The sequence below is a fragment of the Panthera onca genome, chromosome A1 (genome assembly GCF_046562875.1).
Source record: "Panthera onca isolate mPanOnc1 chromosome A1, mPanOnc1 haplotype 2, whole genome shotgun sequence".
Taxonomy (NCBI): Eukaryota; Metazoa; Chordata; class Mammalia; order Carnivora; family Felidae; genus Panthera; species Panthera onca.
In genome coordinates, this window is record NC_138339.1 from 66,619,620 (window position 1) to 66,640,503 (window position 20,884).

Sequence of the window (20,884 nt, forward strand, 5' to 3'; positions counted from 1 at the left end):
AATGTTGTGTTTCTTTCCTTATATCTATGGATAAGTTTCTTTAGCATATCTAACTAAAAGTCAAATTTCTGGTGTGTTTAACACCAGAACACCAAATGTGTGTTTAACCCTACCATTATAAATGTTGCATACATCTTTTCTAAAGATGTGGTACCAATCCTTCTTCCACCTATGACACATGAAAGTTTCTGCTTCCTTGTCAGCACTTGTTATTGCCAGACAATCATTTTTGCCAATCCTTGGTGTTAAAATGGTATCCCATTTTTTAATATTTATTTATTTGTTTGTTTGTTTGTTTATTTATTTATTTATTTAAGAGAATGAGCAGGGGAGAGGGGCAGAGAGAGAGAGAGAGAGAGAGAGAGAGAGAGAGAATCCCGAGCAAGCTCCATACTCAGTGTGGAGCCCAACACGGGGGTTGGTCCCACAACCCTGGGATCATGACTTGGGATCATGACACTCAACCAACTGAGCCACTCAGGCACTCTAGCCCCCATTGTTTACTTTAATTTGAATTTTCCTTGTGTGTAGTGAGGTTGAGAATCTTTGCACATCTTTTTTGACCATTGAGGTTTTCTTTTATGTTAATTTTCTGCCCATTTTTCAGTGGGGTTGTTATCTTTTTCTTATTGCGTTGTAGGAATTCATTTTATATTTAAATACTAATCTTTTGTCTCTCATATCTCAAATTAAATTAATGACTTATTTGGTTTTTTAAAATTTGAAAACATGACTTATCAAAGCACTTCATGCATGTGGTAAAAAAAACAAAATAAAATGGTACAGAAGAGCTTGTGACAAAATGCAAGTCTTCTGCCCTCCCTCCCTCCCCACTCCCACACCACTCCTTAGGGTAGTTTCTTTCTACCCAATTGTGCTTTTAGTTCTCCTGATCATTTTTTCCATAAGTACTTATACCTTGTATCCTGATATATCAACGGGAACAATATCTCTGTGTTCCATGCTATGAAAGGTAAGGCCACCCCGCTGTACACAGCTCTAAATATTACCGTTCATCATCCTGGCTAGCTGCTCCCATCTCTCTTACATGTTGCTGGAATTTGTTGAAATCCCTTATCTTTGATAAGCTCTTCTCTTTTTATCTTAACTATGGGTTTGTTTCCTTATTTCCCTATTTGTTTTGTTCATCACTTTAATTATTTCACTTGGGAGCAATGATGAAAGGCAGATGTATTCATTCCATCCAACAGCTATCCCCAGAAATTACCAACAGTAGCCCAGAGCCTGTTTTTTTTATGTCTTATTTATGATTTTTCACACTTTGAATATTTATGGAACTGAAATTAGAGTCTTGTAAATTACATTTTTTTGTGTGACTCCAATTGAACAGTTAGGGGCAAAGTGAACTTTCAGACTTTTTTTGAGTTCTTTCATAAACAACTCCTTCTGGCCTACCTACAAAGGTGTCTGCTGAGAATTATGAATAGAAGCATCTACCTCTTACTCAAAGTAATGATTGCTTTTGCTCAGCCTTCATTCCAACTGGGTTTGGGATTTAGTATCATTGTGGGGAAGAATAATGTTTTTCTCTGCCTCTGAGCCTCTGTAGATGTAAGCCCATCTTTTCCATTAGCTATTCCTGATGTTAGGCTGTGAATTTCCCTGAATGATAAATAGCTTCATTGAATTTCCACTTCCTACTCAATTTCTTTATAAGTTAAAGGAAGAAGAATAGCCAAGAGACAAAAAGGCTTTTATATATAAAGTAATAGCTGTACATTGCAAAAACATGCAGTTTTGAGCTAGAGTCATCGGTCTTCAGTCATATTTTAATTTTGCTGCCTGGTGACTGGTGTTCTCTACAGAACTAAATATTATCTGACTTGCCAGTTCCTCTTTTATAAACTGGAATCCTTTCTTGCTCATGGTAACATCTTCTGAAGATAAGATATGCATACATGAATATGAATAAATATGAAAAACCTTGTAGAAATGATGGAAGTAAAAAACGGGTTTAGAGGACATTTATTTATTTAGAAGAACTTTAGAGGTAGAAATGTTCACCAAAATTTTGTGAAATTAACCAAAATGTTCACTGTGGTTATTGCTGGGTAGAGTGACTGCATGTAATTCGTATTTTCTTCTTTTTGCTTGTCTACATTTTCTATAATGAATGAATATATTTTCTGAAATAATGTACAAAATTTTGGTTGAGTTTTGGATTGAATGCAAGTGTCTTCTGTGAGATGTTGCTGCTACTGAAATAGTACTTCACTAAATGATCTTGGTTTGGGACAACTGCTGTTTAGTATCTCTTCCTCTGGGAGATGTTCCTGGCCTAGAGCAAAGAAACTGTCATGCCGCTCTGTCACTAAGGCTACAGGGCTGTTGTTTTTATGGTGCCCATTGGTCATTCATACTTACTGAGCATCCGTGTGCTGCCTTATGTGAGAAAATACCAGGAGAGGTATATGTGGGGAAATATCAAATAAATTGGGAACTCCCTTCCAAAGAGTGATCATTTTTAACTTCTGAGAATTTTATGAATCAGTCCATCAAAACAAATGTCATGGAGCTCTGCCATGTACAGGGCAATGTCCCAGGTGTGGCACAGATCTTAAGGGAGATTGATGCATGGCCCACACTGGCGTCCAGGACCTTGTGGTCACATTGGGAAGGTTAGACTCGAGCGTGTGAAAATAATAACAAGAGAGGGAGAGAAATGCAAGTTTCCAAAATTGCATCCAAAAGTTGTCATGCAACTGTGTATAGGCCCTGAGTGAATGGTGCAGGGGCTAACTGCTGTCAGAAGGAAGAGCTCACCTGTGGGCCTGAGTGGGCTACAGGATTGCCTGGATTGGACGGACTTGTGCTGAAAGTGGAAGCTGCAAGGCTTCCTAAGGCCTGTATTCAGCAATCCTGAAATATTCTTTCTGGCACATGCCATTGGTCCAAGTAAGTCACAAAGCCAACGCAGATTCAAGGGCAGGGAAATCGCCTCTGCCTGTTGAAGGGAGGGATAGCCAAGGCACATTGTACAGGCGCACAGTCACAAGAGAGTATAATTCACCGAGAGCCATTTTAAACAACCTAGCACAATGGCTCATGGTAAAACTCTGTGATCCAAGTTCTGTAGGCTTGGCTCCTGGTATGTAAAGGAGAGCTTTGGGAATTTTTTTTCTTCTCGTGTAACTTAGTTTTCTCATCATGTTGATAACAAAATGTAACTTGTTATTCCATCCATATTTAACATAGTAGATAATAACGTATAGGTGTATATAGTCTTTCTGGTTTAACATAAAAGTATTATTAATTAATGATATTGAATCAAGCTGTCCTCACTTGTGTTCACCTGCCAAAATTTAGGTATCGCTGACATTCAAGATGGTGGATGATAGAAGGGAAAGGGTAAGAGCATTGGAATCAGACTGATTCCAGATTTAGGTTCTTGTCTCTGCCACATAATAGTGCTGTGCCTCTTTCAGCCTTCACATCCTTACCTGTGAAATGGGGATAATAGCACTGCCTCTGCAGGCATGTCGGCTGTTATTGCTAGTTCTGAAGAACTAACTGAAAGAATTTAGTTTTCATTTAGTTTTTAGAAACTCATACTTCTGGGGCACCTGGGTGGCTCAGTCGGTTGAGCCTCCGACTTTGGCTCAGGGCATGATCTTGCAGTCTGTGAGTTCGAGCCCCACATCGGGCTCTGTGCTGACAGCTCAGAGCCTGGAGCCTGCTTCGGATTCTGTGTCTCCCTCTCTCTCTGCCCCTCCCCTACTCACGCTCTGTCTTCTCTCTGTCTCAAAAATAAATAAAAACATTTTTAAAAATTTAAAAAAAGGAAAGAAACTCGTATTTCTATTTAAAGATTACAATTTGACTATATTTAGTTGAGGGCAATGTATTTTGTTTTTGATCTTTTAGATGAGCCTCTCAGCGGCCCAGTTTTAAAAGTGTATCATTAAGCACTCTCTTCAGAGGTGGCTTTTCTAGAACACAAATTCTTTATTTAAGCCACTTTTTGTAGACTGGAGCTTCACAAGTCTGGACAGAGTTGGGTTTCTCACCAGGGTGCGCCCATAAGTGTGCCACAGGCAGAGGAAAGGCTTCCTCTGCAGACAGATGTCTCCACTTAGTGAGGTAGTCAGTTCAGTTCAATAAGCACTTGTTTTCCCCTGAGCAGTTTGTGCTTAATTACTAAAGACTTAATCATGAAACTGGGGCATAGTGAAAGATGTACGATCAATAGTTATAACGTAATCATTAATGGATACTATTTATTGAGTACTTAATATATGCCAGGAACTGTTAAGTGCTTTACATGCATTATGTCATTTATTCTCAGAAAACTGCTCTGAGATAGGTGCTTTTATTATTCTCAGGTTTTTTTAATGTTTATTTATTTTTGAGAGAGAGAGACAGAGTGTGAGTGGGGGGGGGGGGGGCCGAGAGACAGGGAGACACAGAATCTGAAGCAGGCTCCAGGCTCTGAGCTGTCAGCACAAAGCCCAACACAGGGCCCACGAACCGTGGGATGGTGACCTGAGCTGAAGTTGGACTCTTAACCGACTGAGCCACCCAGGTGCCCCTATTATTCTCATTTTTAAAACCTGAAAAATGACATAGGAATTTATGAAAGTGGTGGAGTATGTTATAGAAAGTTACAAAATACAGATAGGCAAACATAAGAGTGAAGACACCATTTTCCTACCATTCAGAAAATGTTAGTGACATCTTTTTACGTGAACTTCTGGAATTTAGAAAACCTCTTTATTTCCTACCAAGCCTAACTGTTAAGGCTATTATCTGAAAATATAAACAAGAAATTTCTATATTAGAATATAAAATTTTTATATTAGAACATTGACCCTTGCCTTCTATTTGCATTACTGCTTTAGCGATCCTAACATCCTGAAGTCTTGGATGAATCCAGCTGAATATTAGGTTGTATTCAGGGAAGGGAAAAAAAGATAAGCATATGAATGCACTAAAACAAAACAAAACAAAACAAAACAAAACAAAACAAAACAAAACAAAACACTGTTCCAGTGTTAGTTATTGCTGGGGAGGAATCACAAAATCTCACTGGCAGAAACAAGACCTTATCCTTGATCATACATCTTGGGGTCAGCTGAAGTGGCTCTTTTTAGGCTACGGGTCTACAGGTTGGCTGAAGTGGGGCCCAAATTAGAGGGTTAATGGCTACTGTGGTTTGTTCTTTTCACAATGAAGGGAAAAGTGGCCAGGGACAAGCCCAACTGCATAAATATATATATGCTAACATCCCAGGGAACCAAAGCAAGTTCGATGTCAAGCCTAAAGTTAAGGGAAAAGGAAAGACATACCTACCATGAGTGTCCTTAGCCCTGAGGTCAAGGGTATGGATGTATAGCACTACTCCAGGGGAATGAAAAATTAAGACTAATAATTTAATCTGCCATTCCTACTTTTATGTGTATGTTTATTTATTCATCTACCCATCCACCTACCCTCCAAATAGAAAGATATAATTATATGTACATAGGCATATACATAATACACATATGTACACACACATACACACACAATAAAATAAAACATGTAGCTATGTGTAAAAATATTTCTAAAACATGAAGATGGAATGACATATGGGAGCAGGGTGATTGGCTAGAGAAACTAGTGTAATATAGCAGAAAACCCCAATTAAGAGTAAATATAAAAGCATTCCAAGGACAGGAGGAACAGAAATTTGACAATAAACTGGACACTGGGAACCAGGGAGGGGGAAATTAAGGGTAAGATGGAGTGAAGGAGAAGAAATTAAAATTATCTATCATTCCATGAGCGTCGGGAAGGTGGGGAAACTGTAGTAGTCCTGACCAGGAGCAGCAGTGGTGAAGGGTGGCTGGAAGACAGCAATTGGTCTTACTTTGCATGGTTAGGTTTCAGATATCAGCAAACATCAAATTGGCCATGTCCTCAAAATAATTGAACTTTGGTGGTGTGTTGAGACAGGAGCACAAGTTAGCTTTGTTTGTGACCGTGGACGAGTTTCTTATGTCTCTTCCAGCTCTTAAATTCTGTAATCCTTTGACCTTCATTGAGACTTCTAGTTGGAGCAATATGAACAATATGTTTCCCCAAGGAATGCAGATAGAAAAGAACAAGACTTATGTGTCAGGGGTCAAATGATGTCCTCTAGACAAGTGCTCTTGGCCAGCATCATGTTGTTGTTCTTATTGTTCCTTTTTAATTAGTTTTATTTTTGATTTTTAAATTTGAGAACATACAGGCTGGGTATCCTTCTCTAGTCCAGCCCCACACTCGACCAGCCCCTCTTGTCTTAGATCCATCCACTTCTCACATTTACATAATGTCCTAGTCCTGGAAGATGTGTGGGATTTTGACTCCTGCTCTGAGTCTTAGGGCTAGTTGCTGGTGAGAAGATGGAAAATACTCAAAGAAGATTAAGAAAAACCAGAGGTAGGCCAGCAGTGAGTCATGCAAGTTGAGATTAAATAGTCTTTGAAAGAAGTGCTAAAGTTTGCTGATTGGTTCAGAACAAGCTTGTTAAAATCTTTGTTGTTCTTTTACAACTGGACTAGATTTTAAACTCTGCCAAAGGGAGAAACAATGTCTTTTCTATGTTCTGAAACTTTATCTTGTAGTGAGATTACAGGGCTGCATTCTACAGGTGCTCCATCAATTTCAAAAGAAAGACAGGGAGGAAGAGGCCTGGAGACAGGAGGAAAAAGAGAACCAAAAGATTCTAAGTTGCTCCACTCTTCCAAATAATTTTTTGGGTTTTTTTGAGGAGAGAGAGAGAGAGAGAGAGAGCAAGTGAACACAAGTGAGTGAAGGGCAGAGAGAGAGAGAGAGAGAGAGAGACAGACAGACAGCGAGAGAGAGAGAGAGAGAGAGAGAGAGAGAGAGAGAGAGAAAAGCAGGGCTCACCTGAAGCAGGGCTTGTGTTTTTACCCAAAGCAGGGGTTGTGCTCACCTGATGTGGGACTGAACTCATGAACTGTGAGATCATGACCTGAGCTGAAGTCAGATGCTTAACAACTGAGCTACCCAGGCACCACACTCTTCCAAATAATTAAATAGAGTTCTTGTCTAGAATCACCCAGATGAAACAGATCTTTTTGCACACTTACCACTTTTCTAGAAGCAATGAGGAAGTTGGAAATAGGTTTCCTGTGTGTGGATATGTTCAAGAAATGCTCTTTCCACCCCTCCCCCACCCCCATTGACCACGTTCTCCAGCTCAAATGTCTCTCCTAACAAGTTTTCTTCTGTCCAACCCTCCTGTAGAAATGACTTATTGATGGTCTGCCGCCAACTGAATATGGAAGAGTCTGTGGCTGAGATCATGAACCAGTTGGGCGCAGATGAACATGGGAAGATTTCCTTTCAGGATTTTACAAGGTGCCGCATGCAGCTCGTTCGAGAAATTAGGAAGGAGGAAGTAGGTCTTTCTGAGAAGTCAGACAACTCCTGTAAAAAGAAGAAGCTGAGGGATAGAATTGCATCCTGGCCCACAAGCAGCGACAACAGTTTGGGTAGGTACAACCAGGTGACAGTTTGGTAGTGCTCCACTAGCCCTGCTTGGTGACCTCTGTAAATGAGAGTGGCCTGCCCAGCCTGCTGCTGGCTCATCCGCAGGCTGTCTTCTTGGCCACACTTTCCCTGGGTGAATGTTCCCTACTTCCCCCAATTCTGCCTTACAGTTTCACAGTTATGAGCTTAGTGCATTCTTTATTTTAGTTCTTCCATTTTCCAAGCGTAATAATGCATAGCTATTTAGCTGTTGGAGAAGAAGGGGGCACATTGGATGGGAAAGGTGGTGACTGCACCAGTAGGCCTCAGAAGCTATTTGGGGACTCCTTCAAAGTTTAGTGCAGCTCTGTGCAGTGAGGTTTTAAAAAACCCATCTCTTGTTTGCTTAATCTTTAAAATTTTTTCTACAGAGTTTTCCTGTTCATAAGTATTATTGTTTCCTACTAGTGCAAGATAAGCAATTAGAAAGAAAGGCCCCACAAATGTTGATAATTATTGAAGCTGGGTGATGGGAGCATGGGGTTTATAGTACATTTTTTTGAGCACTCAAATGTTTATGTATTGTTAGTATATTTATAATTTTTCACAATGGAAAGATTTAAAGGGAAAAACAAGAAGCATCTGAAAGGGTAGCCTGAACAAAGGGCCAGAGGAAAGTATCTGAATTTTCTATTATATTTAAAGGAATTTAAAAAAAATTTTTCCTTGAAAATGTTTCCTGGATCTCTCTCTTCCTCTGTTTCTTTTTCTCCGAGGTAGATCTAGTGGCAGGAAACAAAGCTCCATGTTAATTGTCCATCATTTGTTAAATATATACTAATTAGCATAGATAATTATGTAGTGCCCCACAACACACACACACACACACACACACACACACACACACACATTCTGAACAGTGCTCTTGGCAGTGAAATCATTTGGAGCATTATTATTGAGTAATTGAAATAATAAACGTGTCCTCATATCCCCTATGCCTTACTATCTTAATGGATTCCATTTTAGCTTCAAATCAGATGTCTGGTAATGCATGTGCTCTCAGCATAATAGGTAAAAATATTTAATTTTTGAAGTAACATTTTTCCGAGTATTAAAGTAATATATGTTCATTATAGAAAAATAAGGGGGGAAAGGCAATCAGAAGAAAATAAAAATCATCCTTAATATCTCACATCCAGAAATAATAGCTACTGTTTAGATTTCTCTTTCTCTTTCTCATGTGTGTATATGTGATTTAATTGTTTTTTACTATTTTTTTCACATACTTTCTATAGTTTTGTATCCTGAAATTCTTCCTTTGCATTTTCCTCATGCTTTTTAAAATGTTTATTTATTTATTTTGAGAGAGAGAGTGAAAGAGAGGATGTGTGTGTGTGTACACACATGTGCTGGGGGGCAGAGAAAGAGGAAAGAGAGAGAGAATCCCAAGCAGGCTCTGTGCTATCAGCACAGAGCCCGACATGGGGCTCGATCCTATGAACGTGAGATCATGACCTGAGTCAAAATCAAGAGTCGGACACTTAACCAACTGAGCCACCCAGGCGCCCCTCCTCATGCTTTTAAATAGCATTTGAAAGTATGATTTGTAATACTTGCGTGACCTAAAATGCACACACAGTAATGTGTATTAAATGAAAGAATGAGTGGAATTCTTTTTGTAAGCTGTATTTTCTAATTTTTCTGCCAAGAACATGGCCATCTTACATAAATTAATAAGCACACACACATACACATTTGAAGTAAACTGTAGTATATTCCAACGAGTGAATCACATGTGGTCACTGAAGTAATATTTACTGTGTATATAGGAGGAATGCTTGTATGGAAAAAAACCTATACAGTCAAAATTTTTATTTTAATGTGTAGTTTATAAATATTCTAAAAGGGACAGTTTTGATAGAATTGCTGCCCACATCTAATTGAATGGGCCATTTCATAGGATTGCCCTAACTAGAGAAAGAGTTGAAAAACAATTCCTTTCAACCTTTGTAACTGTATGACTTGGAGAAAAAAGAGGTAATTGAGGGCTGGTGAGTCATAAAACAGTTTGTGAACTGAGGAAATGCCAGCAGATGTGCAACCCTGTGCCAGTTTATCCTGGTAGTTAAAGCTTCAAAGTCAGATCATTTGAGTGTGAATCCTGGTTCTGTCACTTCCTGCCTCCATGACATCAGACAAGTTACTTAACTCTCCATATCTCAGTTTCCCCATCAAGTGTAGCGTGAGAACAATAATTGTTATTTAAAGGAATTTAGATGTTAAATATACATATGAAAAGCACATAAAACAGTCCCTATCACATAATTAGCCCTATATACAAGTTAATATTATCGTTACTGCCACTCAGTTTCGTTTCCTATTGATTGTCACAGTTGCAACTTGTATGTTGGAAAACAGTCTCCTCTTCAATCCAATGTGAGACAAATACATTTAAAACTCTACAATAATTAAACAATGAGTTATGAGTCCCTCTCTTTTCCACATTGCAATCTTCCCTTCTGATTCCATGTAGGTAGAGTCTAGTACTTCCCATCTTGGGATCAGGGGAGCCCTTTCCTGGCTCCGTGTCCCTTCTGGCTCCTGTCCCACTTCTATGCTCCTCTTCTCAGCAGAACTTTATGAAGAGTTTGTCTACACTGAGTGTTTACCAGTCCTCACCTCTGCCTTCAACCCACTCTTCCCAGCTTTGGTCATCACTGCTCCAATGGACCCGCTCCGATTGCCTCCATGTTGACCAACTTGGTCCTCTTCTGGATCTTTGCCATTTTACTCAGCTGACTACTCCCTCACTCCAGCTGCTCTTTATTCTTTTGGACTTCTCAACACAACATTCTCCTGGGTTTCTTCCTGCCATTTTGGCTTCCCTTTCTCAGTCTTGGTCTCTAGGGTGCCTTGGAGTTACGATCTCTCCCAGGATGATTTAGTGCCCATGACTTCAAATAATGTTTTTTGTACCAGCGACTCCAATGTATGTATCTAGCCCTGCTTTTTCCCATGAGCTGCCAAATCAGGTAAAAATGACACATATTCCTGGATGTCTTATAGACCTCTCACCTTTAACACGGTCAAAAGGATTCTTGACCCCCTTCCTTAGTCTTCCTCTCAGGGTCACTGATCTCCCAGATATCCCCATATTGACAATATCACCACCCTCTCATTTGCTCAAGCCAGCGAGTCCTGTTGTCTCTTTTGTCAAAATACATCCAGAATCTGTCTACTCTCCTTTGCTCCCTTGCCACCACCCTTGCCTAAATCACCATCATGTCTTGCCTTAATTACTAAGATAGCCTATAACTGGCATCCCTGATGCCTACCTTGACCCCCTGTATTCCATTATTTATCCTGCAGTCAGAGTGGTCTTCTTAACATTATGGAAACATGCTTAGCTCATTCCCATGTCTGCAGCATTCCATGGCTTCCATATCATCTAAAATGATGTCCAAATTCCATACTGCAGTCTGGCTCATACCCACCACTGTAAGTGTTATCATGCTGATTGCCCTGACCTATTATGCTTGTTCTAGCCACACTGACCTTCCTGTTTTCCTCTAACTTAGAAAATTGAGCCAGCCTTCAGCCTTTGCCCTGGCCCTTTCCTCTTGTCTAGAACACTCTTCTTTCTGACCTCATTTTCGGTTATTCAGATTTCATCTTAAATATTCCTTCATTAGAGGCCTCTTCTTTTTTCTTTTTAATTTTTTTTAATTTTTTTTTTTAACATTTATTTATTTTTGAGACAGAGAGAGACAGAACATGAACAGGGGAGGGTCAGAGAGAGAGGGAGACACAGAATCTGAAACGGGCTCCAGGCTCTGAGCTGTCAGCACAGAGCCCTACGCGGGGCTCGAACTCACGGACCATGAGATCATGACCTGAGCCGAAGTCGGATGTTTAACCGACTGAGCCACCCAGGCGCCCCAGGCCTTTTCTTTTTTTAAAAAAATTTTTTAACATTTATTTTTGAGAGACAGAGTGAGCAGGGGAGGGACAGAGAGAGAGGGAGACACAGAGTCTGAAGTAGGCTCCAGGCTCTGAGCTGTTGGCACAGAGCCCGATGCGGGGCTCAAACTCACGAACCATGAGATCATGACCTGAGCCAAAGTCGGACGCTTAATCGGCTGAGTCACCCAGGCGCCCCTAGAGGCCTTTTCACATGCCCTGTTGCTTCATACCACTTACATCTCACATTACATTACATTATGTACTTATTCTAAGACTCATTTATGTATCTCCCCTAGTACAATGAAAGTTCCACTAAAGTACTGACAGCCTTACAGGGGTACTACTATACCCCAGCACCTGGAACAGAGCTTGGCATATTAGAGATGTTTAGTGTATATTTGTTGCATTTGTTGAATGGGCAGTGCACAGTGTTCATGCTTTTTCAGGGATAAATGGCAGCACAATGCATGGTTCCAGACACCAAGGAACTTATAATTTAAATGTGAAGTTATAATCACATGGCAATTTAAGTAGCAATAAAATTTAAGTTAGAGTCAACAGAAGTTTAGAAGCAACTGAATGGTGCAGAAGATAAGAAAGACTGTGAGCAGGAGTTTCAGGCAAGTTTTACCTGTGGTTGCAGTATGGACAGAAGTAGAAAGAATGTTGTACTGCTGTAAGAAAAGCCTGAGAAAAAGTTAGGTTTAACAGTAAAGTGTCAGAAAGATTTTATTGTCAGTCGTGACATTTCACACCACATCCACAGCACGGAGTTGAGTTGGCAGAAAAAGAAGAATTATCAAAACATTACATGCTCAAGTTGGAAGAGGAATTTCGTAAGATTCATTTTTCTCAAATGTTTTCCACAGAACACCGGTTTCAAAGGATGGTCATAAATATTTTGTGAAGAAAGAATTACTTTTTTAAATACATTTGAAAGCTTTGGATTAAACTAGATTAATAGTTTTCTTTATTGCAAGACATCTCTGAGTCTTTAATATACTAATATTTCTTGCGACTCTCCAGGAGAAGAATAAAATATATAACATTTCACACATTTAATTGACCATAACTCTTATTTACAAATCTTCGCTTTGTCCTTACATTCTCCGCTGAAATATACTTTGGGGAAAAATTAAGATATCTGAACAACTAGATCATAATAGATTTTTATATCTCTTTTATGTCCACTTAGAAATAATATTAAAAATTTCTAATGTCTTTCAGACAACAGTTATATAAAACTTAAGTTATAGAAATAACAATGTTAAAAATGGTTAAAAATTACTAATATTTACTGTGCACAAGGCACTTTGGTAGGCACTTTACTTGTATTATATGCTTAGAAAGAAATTCCAGGTTTACCACTGAGTGGCTATGGGATTTAGGTTGCATTCTTGATTATTCTCAGCTTCAGTTTTCTTATCTGTAAAGATAAAGTGGTAATACCTGCATTAGAGGATAATTGGAAGGACTTAGTGAGATATCATTTGTAAAGTTCCTACACAGTACCTATTCACATTAGGTTTTCAATAAATAATAGTGTTCCTATAATAATTATCATTATCATCTCTAATCCTTGTGACTACCTTCCAAGTTTAGAATAGAATCCTCCATAGACAGTGGAAGACACTGAGACTTGAAGAAGTTACTTGCCTTGCTCTAAGCCACAGAGCTAATAAGGAGTTGAGAACACTAAAACGTTGATTATTGAAAAAGATGATTCTCGGAGTCCCCTGGAACTTAGTCTTAATGATCAAGATGCCAACTAAAAGAATACTGCCATCCAGAGGCCACTCCCAGAAATTGTCGGCACATGGTCCCCAGGGTCTTGAGAAGGGATCTGAGAGGACAATTCCTGTTAGGTAAACCCATCCCTTTGGCAGTGAAGTGATGGCATACATTACATCAAAATAGTTATGAGGTTTAATGTGTGCTCCCTAATTTCCCAGTGGAAAACAAGTGATTTAGATTTATTATAATCACTTGTAATTTTCATTTAAAATTTTGTGATTTAATTTTTTTCATTTTGAAATGTAAATTTTAAAAATTAAATCACATTTTAAAAACCATGATTTAATTTTTTTTTTCAATTTTCTTTCTTTGTGATTAGGAAAGACTGGAGTTAAAAAAAAATCCTAACTTTAGATATTTATACATGTTCACCATTCCATTGAAGCCTTTATTTAAACATGCCCTTTTAAATAAATAGTTTTTTACTTCAACCAACCTGTAAACTTTACACATGATTTCCACATATTTTTGTCAAATGTGTGAATTTTGTGAAAGAGGTAGTGCTTCAGGGTGAGGACCACTGAAAAACACCACTGAATTGCCTGAGGAGAATTGATAAAATCCTTCAAGTTTGCCTAATGAGGTTGTTACAAGCCTATGCTTTTTAGATCTTTGGGGGCACTTGTTTTTCTTCCTTTGGTCAGATCTCAGAGAGCCCAAGAACTTATTTGAATCAAATCCCTATAGTTTTAAAACATTGTTTAAGACAGCAGACATTAAAACCTGTTAATTAATACAACTAAGTTTAATTTATGCTAAGATTAGAACACTGGGCACATTTTCCAATAACCTATATCTTCAAAGATACTTTATTGGTCTTGCCTTAAGTTATATTCCCACCTGATGTTTCAGACTTCATTACTGCTCTGGTAATGCCCCTGTGGTCCAGCAGGAACATACAAAGTACTGAAGTGTCTCAGAGAAACCAAAATAGCAAGGCTTTTACTTAACAGGAACTCAAAGTAAAAAAAATAGATCAAAGAACATATAGTTTAGGCAGAAAGGTCTCCAAACCCCACATGTAAGGAGATACTGATTACTTATCAGATCTAAAGAAATAAATAAGCAGCTCCCTGAATGTTGGTTTAGTATCTTGCTTTCAAAAAATTAAAACCACAATTAGTTAGTATACATAAAACCTGTCTAGTCCTGACACATCCCAATTTTTTCCAGAATGAATGTTACTCTTAAATATTGTTGGGGCTTTTTCTGTGTATATAAAAATTCTCCTAAACTCTTGAAACAGGTTAAATTAAGTGAGACAAGAAGGCATTTTCCAATTCAGCTGGGTTATCCCTAGTATGTAGGTTTCTGGCTGGTGAATTAAGAAAATAAAAAAATGTTTTAAATCCCCTATGGGTTCTGTGTGAGCAATTAATAATTAACACAGAGTCTTTTAAATAAAATCACTCATGAGAGTGATTCAGTGTTAAAAGTACTGCCCAACTAGCATAAAACTAGACTGAAATCACAGTAGATTTTGGTCCCACTTGAAGGTTCTGGAAGTTTGTTTTTTTACTGGCGGTAGTGGTAGTTTTTTTTTGCAAACTCTTAAGCTCTATGTCACAGAGTGAACAATATGTTTATTTAATTTATTCTACTCCTAAATCAGGAGTTAGAATAGGCTTTTAAAGTCTTTAAGTAATAGATACCATTTCACATTTTTTTTTTTTTATGATTCCAACAAGTACAACATAGTTTTGTTGCATTACAAGGTCCTATATTGATTTGCCAAAATTTTGCAGTTTGGAGACGGAATTGCCTTCTTTCTTTTTTTTTTTTTAACTTTTTATTTAAATTCCAGTTAGTTAACATACAGTGCCATATTAGCTTCAGGTGTACAATACAGTGATTCAACCCTCCATACATCACCTGGTGTTCATCACAAGTACACTTCTTAATCCCCATGGCCTATTTAACCCATCCTCCCACCCACTTCCCTTCCAGTAGCCCTTAGTTTGTTCTTTATAGTTAAGCGTCTGTTTCTTGGTTTCTCTCTTTTTTCCTCTTTGCTTATTTATTTTGTTTCTTAAATTCCACATATGAGTGAAATCATATGGTATTTGTCTTTCTCTGACTGACTTACTTCACTTAGCATTATTCTCTCTAGCTCCATCCATGTCCTTTCAAATGGCAAGATTTTATTCTTTTTTATGGCTGAGTAATATTCCATTATATATATGGAATATATATATTCTATTATATGTGTGTATATATATATATATATATATAATCTCACATCTTCTTTATCCACTCATCAATTGATGGACACTTGGAAAGAATATCCAATGGGAAAAAGAATGTCTCTTCAACAAACGATGTTGTGGAAAGCTGGACAGCAACATGAAAAAGAATGAAACTGAACCACTTTCTTACACCGTACACAAAAATAAATTGAAAATGGATTAAGGAGCTAAATGTGAGACCTGAAACCATAAAAATCCTAGAAGAGAACACAGGCAGTAACTTCTTTGGCATTGGCCATATCAACTTCTTTCTAGATATGTCTCCTGAGACAAGGGAAACAAAATAAAAAATAAACTGTTGGGACCACATCAAAATAAAAAGCTTCTGCACAGTGAAGGAAACAATCAACAAAACTAAAAGACGACTTATGGAATGGGAGAAGATATTTGCAAATGACATATCTGATAAAGGGTTAATATCCAAAATATATACAGAAATTATACAACTCAACACCCAAAAGATGAATAATCCAATTTAAAAAAAAGCAGAAGACATGAATAGACATTTTTCCAAAGAAGACATACAGATGGCCAACAGACACATGAAAAGATGCTCAACATCACTCATCATCAGGGAAATGTAAGTCAAAACTACAATGAGAATCACCTCACAACTGTCAGAATGGCTAAAATAAAAAACACAAAAAATAACAGGTGTTGGTGTATTGTTGATGGGGAATGCAAACTGGTGCAGGCACTCTGGAAAACAGTATGGAGGTTCCTCAAAAAATTAAAAATAGAATTACCCTCTGATCCAGCAATTGCGCTACTAGGTATTTACACAAAGAATACAAAAGTGCTAATTCAAAGGGATACATGTATCCTTATGTTTATAGCAGTATTATCTACAATAGCCAAATTATGGGAACAGTCATTTCACATTCTTTTGTTGCATAATAATAATACTGTCAAGCAACTGTCTGTAGTTTGATTGGTCTTTAGACTTAGTTTGGGTAGATTTGGTCAGTTCTCTGATTAATTTAGTTGACTTATATCTCTTTTTATTAATCATTGCCTTTCCTATTTTTGAGCAGTTCCTAAACCCTCCTGATTTGTCTGTTCATACTTCTCAGAGCCTAGGCTTCGAAATGCTTTGCAGCTTCCTGCTTCACTCCTTGAAACATTCTTTTTTTTTTAAATTTTATTATTATTATTTTTTTAGTAAGCTTTATGACCAATGTGGGGCTTGAACTCACGACCCTGAGAGCAAGAGTCATATGCTCTACCGACTGAGCCACTAGGCACCCCCACTTCTTGGAACATTCTTGCAACCATGAAAAGAAGTCTGGGCTAGACTAACAACGGTGAGGGACCACACAGAGAGGCCTAGGCAATAGGTAGCATCATGGCCCAGACGCATAAGTGTGCATGTCTTAGTTCTTCCATCCCCAGTCGAGCTACCAGATGACTGCAAGTTATGTTAGTGAGTCTAGATGAGATAAGACAGAGAACTGCCCATGTAAGCCCCGCCCAAATTATTGACAAATTATTGACAGAATCACAAGAAACAATGAGTTATTGCTGTTTCAAGTCACTAAGTTTTGTAATGGCTTGTTATGTGTCAGTAGATAAGTGATACACATAAAGAATTACCCTTAAGTTTGTGAAATTATTATGAATATGAATGAAAACAAAAGGCCCAAAGCCATCTGTAGATTCAATGCAATCCCTATCAAAATTCAATGCATTTGGGGTGCCTGGGTGGCTCAGTCTGTTGAGCGTCCGACTTCAGCTCAGGTCATGATCTCGCAGTCTGTGAGTTCGAGCCCCACATCGGGCTCTGTGCTGACAGCTCAGAGCCTGGAGCCTGCTTCGGATTCTGTGTCTCCCTCTGTCTCTGCCCCTCCCCCGCTCATGCTCTGTCTCTCTGTCTCTCTCTCTCTCTCTCTCTCTCTGTCAAAAATAAATAAACATTAATTTTTTTTTAATTCAATGCATTTTTTTCACAGAAATAGAGCAAACAATCCTAAAATTTGTATGGAACCACAAAAGACCCAAATAGCCAAAGCAATCCTGAGAATGAAGAACAAAGCTGGAGGCATCACACTTGCTGATTTCAAGCTATATTATAAAACTATAGTAATCAAAACCATATGGTATTGGCATAAAAACAGACGCTAGACCACAGGAATAGAATCAAGAGCCCAGAAAAAAGCCCATGGATATAGTATCAGCTGATATTTGACAAGGGAGCTAAGACTCCTGAATAGGGAAAGGATTGTCTCCTCAATAAATAGTATTGAGAAAACTGGATATTCACATGCAAAAGAATGAAATTGGACCCCTGTCTTACACCATTCACAAAAATTAACTTGAAATGGATTAAAGACTTAAATATAAGACCTGAAACTGTAAAACTAATAGAAGAAAATATAGGAAAAATCTCCCTGACATTGGCCTTGGCAGCAATTTTCTGGATATGACCCTAAAAGCACAAGCAACAAAAGCAAAAATAAGTAAGTGGGACTACATCAAACTAAAGGTCTTCTGCACAGCAAAATAAACAATTAGCAAAGTGAAAGGAAACCTATAGAATGGGAGAAAATATTTGTAAACCATCCATCTGATTAAAGACTAATATCCAAAATATATGAGGCACTCCTGTAACCCAATAACAGGGAAAAAATGCAAATTGAAAATGGGTGGAGGACTTGAATAGACTTTTTTCCAAAGAAGACTTACAAATGGCCAGCAGGTACATGAAAAGATACTCAACATTACTAATTATCAGGGAAATGCAAATCAAAGCAGCAATGAGATATCACCTCACACCTGTTAGAATGTCTACCATCAAAAAGACAAGAGATAAGTACTGGCAAGGATGTGGAGAAAGGAAACCCTTGTACACTGTTGGTGTAGATATTAATTGGTGCAGCCACTGTGGATAATAGTAGAGGTTCCTTAAAAAATTAAAAATGGAATTACCAAATGATACAGGAATCCCACTTCTGGGTGTATATCTGAAGGAAATGAAATTAGTATATTGAAGAGGTATCTGCACTCCCATGTTCATTGCAATATCATTCACAATACCTAAGACATGGAGACAACCTGAGTGTCCACTAATGGATGAATGGATAAAGAAGATATGGCATATATATCTATACCAGAGTACTAGTCAGCCATGACAAAGAAGGAATCCTGCCATTTGTGACAACATGGATGGAACCATGAGGGCATTATGCTAAGCAAAATATGCCAGAGAAATACAGGTACTGTATGTTCTCATTTATATGTGGAATGCAAAAACGTTGATTTCAAAGAAATAGAGTAGAATGGTGGTTGTCAGAGGTTTGGAGGCAGGAGAAATGGGGACATGTCAGTCAAAGGGTATAAGCTTAGTTATAAGATGAGTAAGTTCTAGGGATCCAATGTACAGCATGGTGACTATAATTAATTACATTGTATTATATACTTGAAAGTTTTTAAGAGTAGATCTTCAATGTTATCACCACACATAAACACAAATAATAATCATGTGGTGATGAGGTAGAGAAGAGTTCATTAGAGAGTATTTAACCTGTAATTGAGTTAAATGTCCTTGTACCTCACACTGAGTTGTGTGAACATTTGGGGAGCACATGGAAGTGGTTGGGGGTGCTGGGAAGGTTATTAAATGCCCCCAAACAAACATGGTGCATAATCTCAAGCATCAGTGTAATTGATTATTTGGAGGAAAAGTTGTATAACTTGATAAGTTTAAAAAAATTGTATTAAAGGAAATGCTGATATATGAGTAGTAGAATTCAAAATATATATGAATTTACTTTCTTTCTTTTTTAAATGTTTTGTTTATTTTTGAGAGAGAGAGAACGCAAGCATGGAAGGGGAAGTGGGGGCAGGGGATCTGGAGCAGGCTCCATGCTGACAACAGTGAGCCCAATGCGGGGCTTGAACCCATGAACCATGAGACCATGATCTGAGCTGAAGTCAGAATTTCAACCGACTGAGCCACCCAGGCGCCCCTGAATTTTCAATGTAAAACATGAGACTTGAAAGAAATCTCTGGCTTGGGGTAATTACACACTTCTTTGCCCACTGCCTTTGGAGTACTTGGGTGAAGACTGAGAGAAGCACTGTATTAAAGGATTCTTTCACGTACAAACCTTAGAGCTTTTTTTCTCTTCTAGTTTGTCTTCTTGGGCTGTTTAGGGCTCTTGACATTTAAGCTGATGATCACTCTGTTATCAGACAGTAACTTACAGAGCCCATCAGGGTCAGGGGGTAAAAAGGATGTAAGGTTGCCCAAACACTGTTAAGATTACCAGCAAAGACATTTTCTAGAATGACTATTGCAATGGCTTTGCTATTTAGAAGGAGGAGGAGAAGGAGGAGAAGGAGGGAGAGAAGGAGAAGAAGGGGGGGGAGGGGTGGAGGAAGGGGAGAAGGTGAGGAGGAGGAGAAGAAGAAGGCTCAACTCAGCCTACACAGCGACATAATTCTACAATGAAAGTGTATTAATGCAGAAAAATCTTGGTTATTACAGCAGCTTATATGTGGCATATATTGCTTTCAAATTATGAGTATAATTAAGGATATAATATGATAATCTCCTTAATATATCTCAGATCTAGTAACCTACAGATCAGCAGCATCCACTAAAACTAAATATTTTCCTTTTTCCTAAGTCAGGGAAAATAGAAAATATTGAAATAGAAAGAAAATCTGTTTGCGTTTAGCCTGAGAAATCATGTCATTTGCCATGAAGAGGCCAAGAGATCTTCTGAACAAGGGACTAGGAGAGGATATTGTAAATCACTTCACCTCAAACCCCTACCAAGTTATGACCTCACTGGTTATTTTAGGTGTTGTGGGATCTCAGATAACTGAACCCATATATTAGAATGTAAGTGCTATAAACAGCTAATGAAATCAAAGATAACAAATGACTTTGACACCATCTGAGAAAGTGAAAATAATCAAGAATCAGATGTATGTTATTTATCAGGCTGAAAATGTTTCTGTATTGGATATATTTGGACTTTGATTCTTTGTGTTTATTTGGCTTTTCATAGTCTGAACTCTGAATTCTGCACTTAAAGATGTCAAATCTATTTGTAGTACATTGACTATCATCTGTCCATTTTGCAGTCACTGCAGGCAAAAGGAAACAATAAAGGACAATGTAAGAAGGAAAGAACAGGGTGCATTCTTTTTTTTTTAGTGTTTGTTTATTTTTGAGAGAGAGAAAGAGAAGCGAGCGGCAGAGGGGCAGAGAGAGGGAGAGAGACACAATCTGAAGCAGGCTCCAGTCTCCAAGCCATCAGCACAGAGACCGACGCGGGGCTCAAACTCACGAACCATGAGATCGTGACCTGAGCCAAAGTCAGATGCTCAACCACCTGAGCCACCCAGGCACCCCTGGTGTATTCCTTTTTAAACTTTTAAGCAAGCATATATAA

At 38.3% G+C, this 20,884-nt stretch overlaps 1 protein-coding gene across 1 annotated transcript in view; it reads left to right on the forward strand.

Annotated features, from left to right (window-relative positions):
- The window catches only part of MCC (MCC regulator of Wnt signaling pathway), a 439,298-nt gene that overhangs the window by 80,718 nt on the left and 337,696 nt on the right, over window positions 1–20,884 (forward strand). Inside the window, exon 2 of the mRNA XM_060635191.3 lies at window positions 7,255–7,502. Coding sequence (XP_060491174.1) covers window positions 7,255–7,502 — 248 coding nt within the window. The remainder of the gene's footprint in view (window positions 1–7,254; window positions 7,503–20,884) is intronic.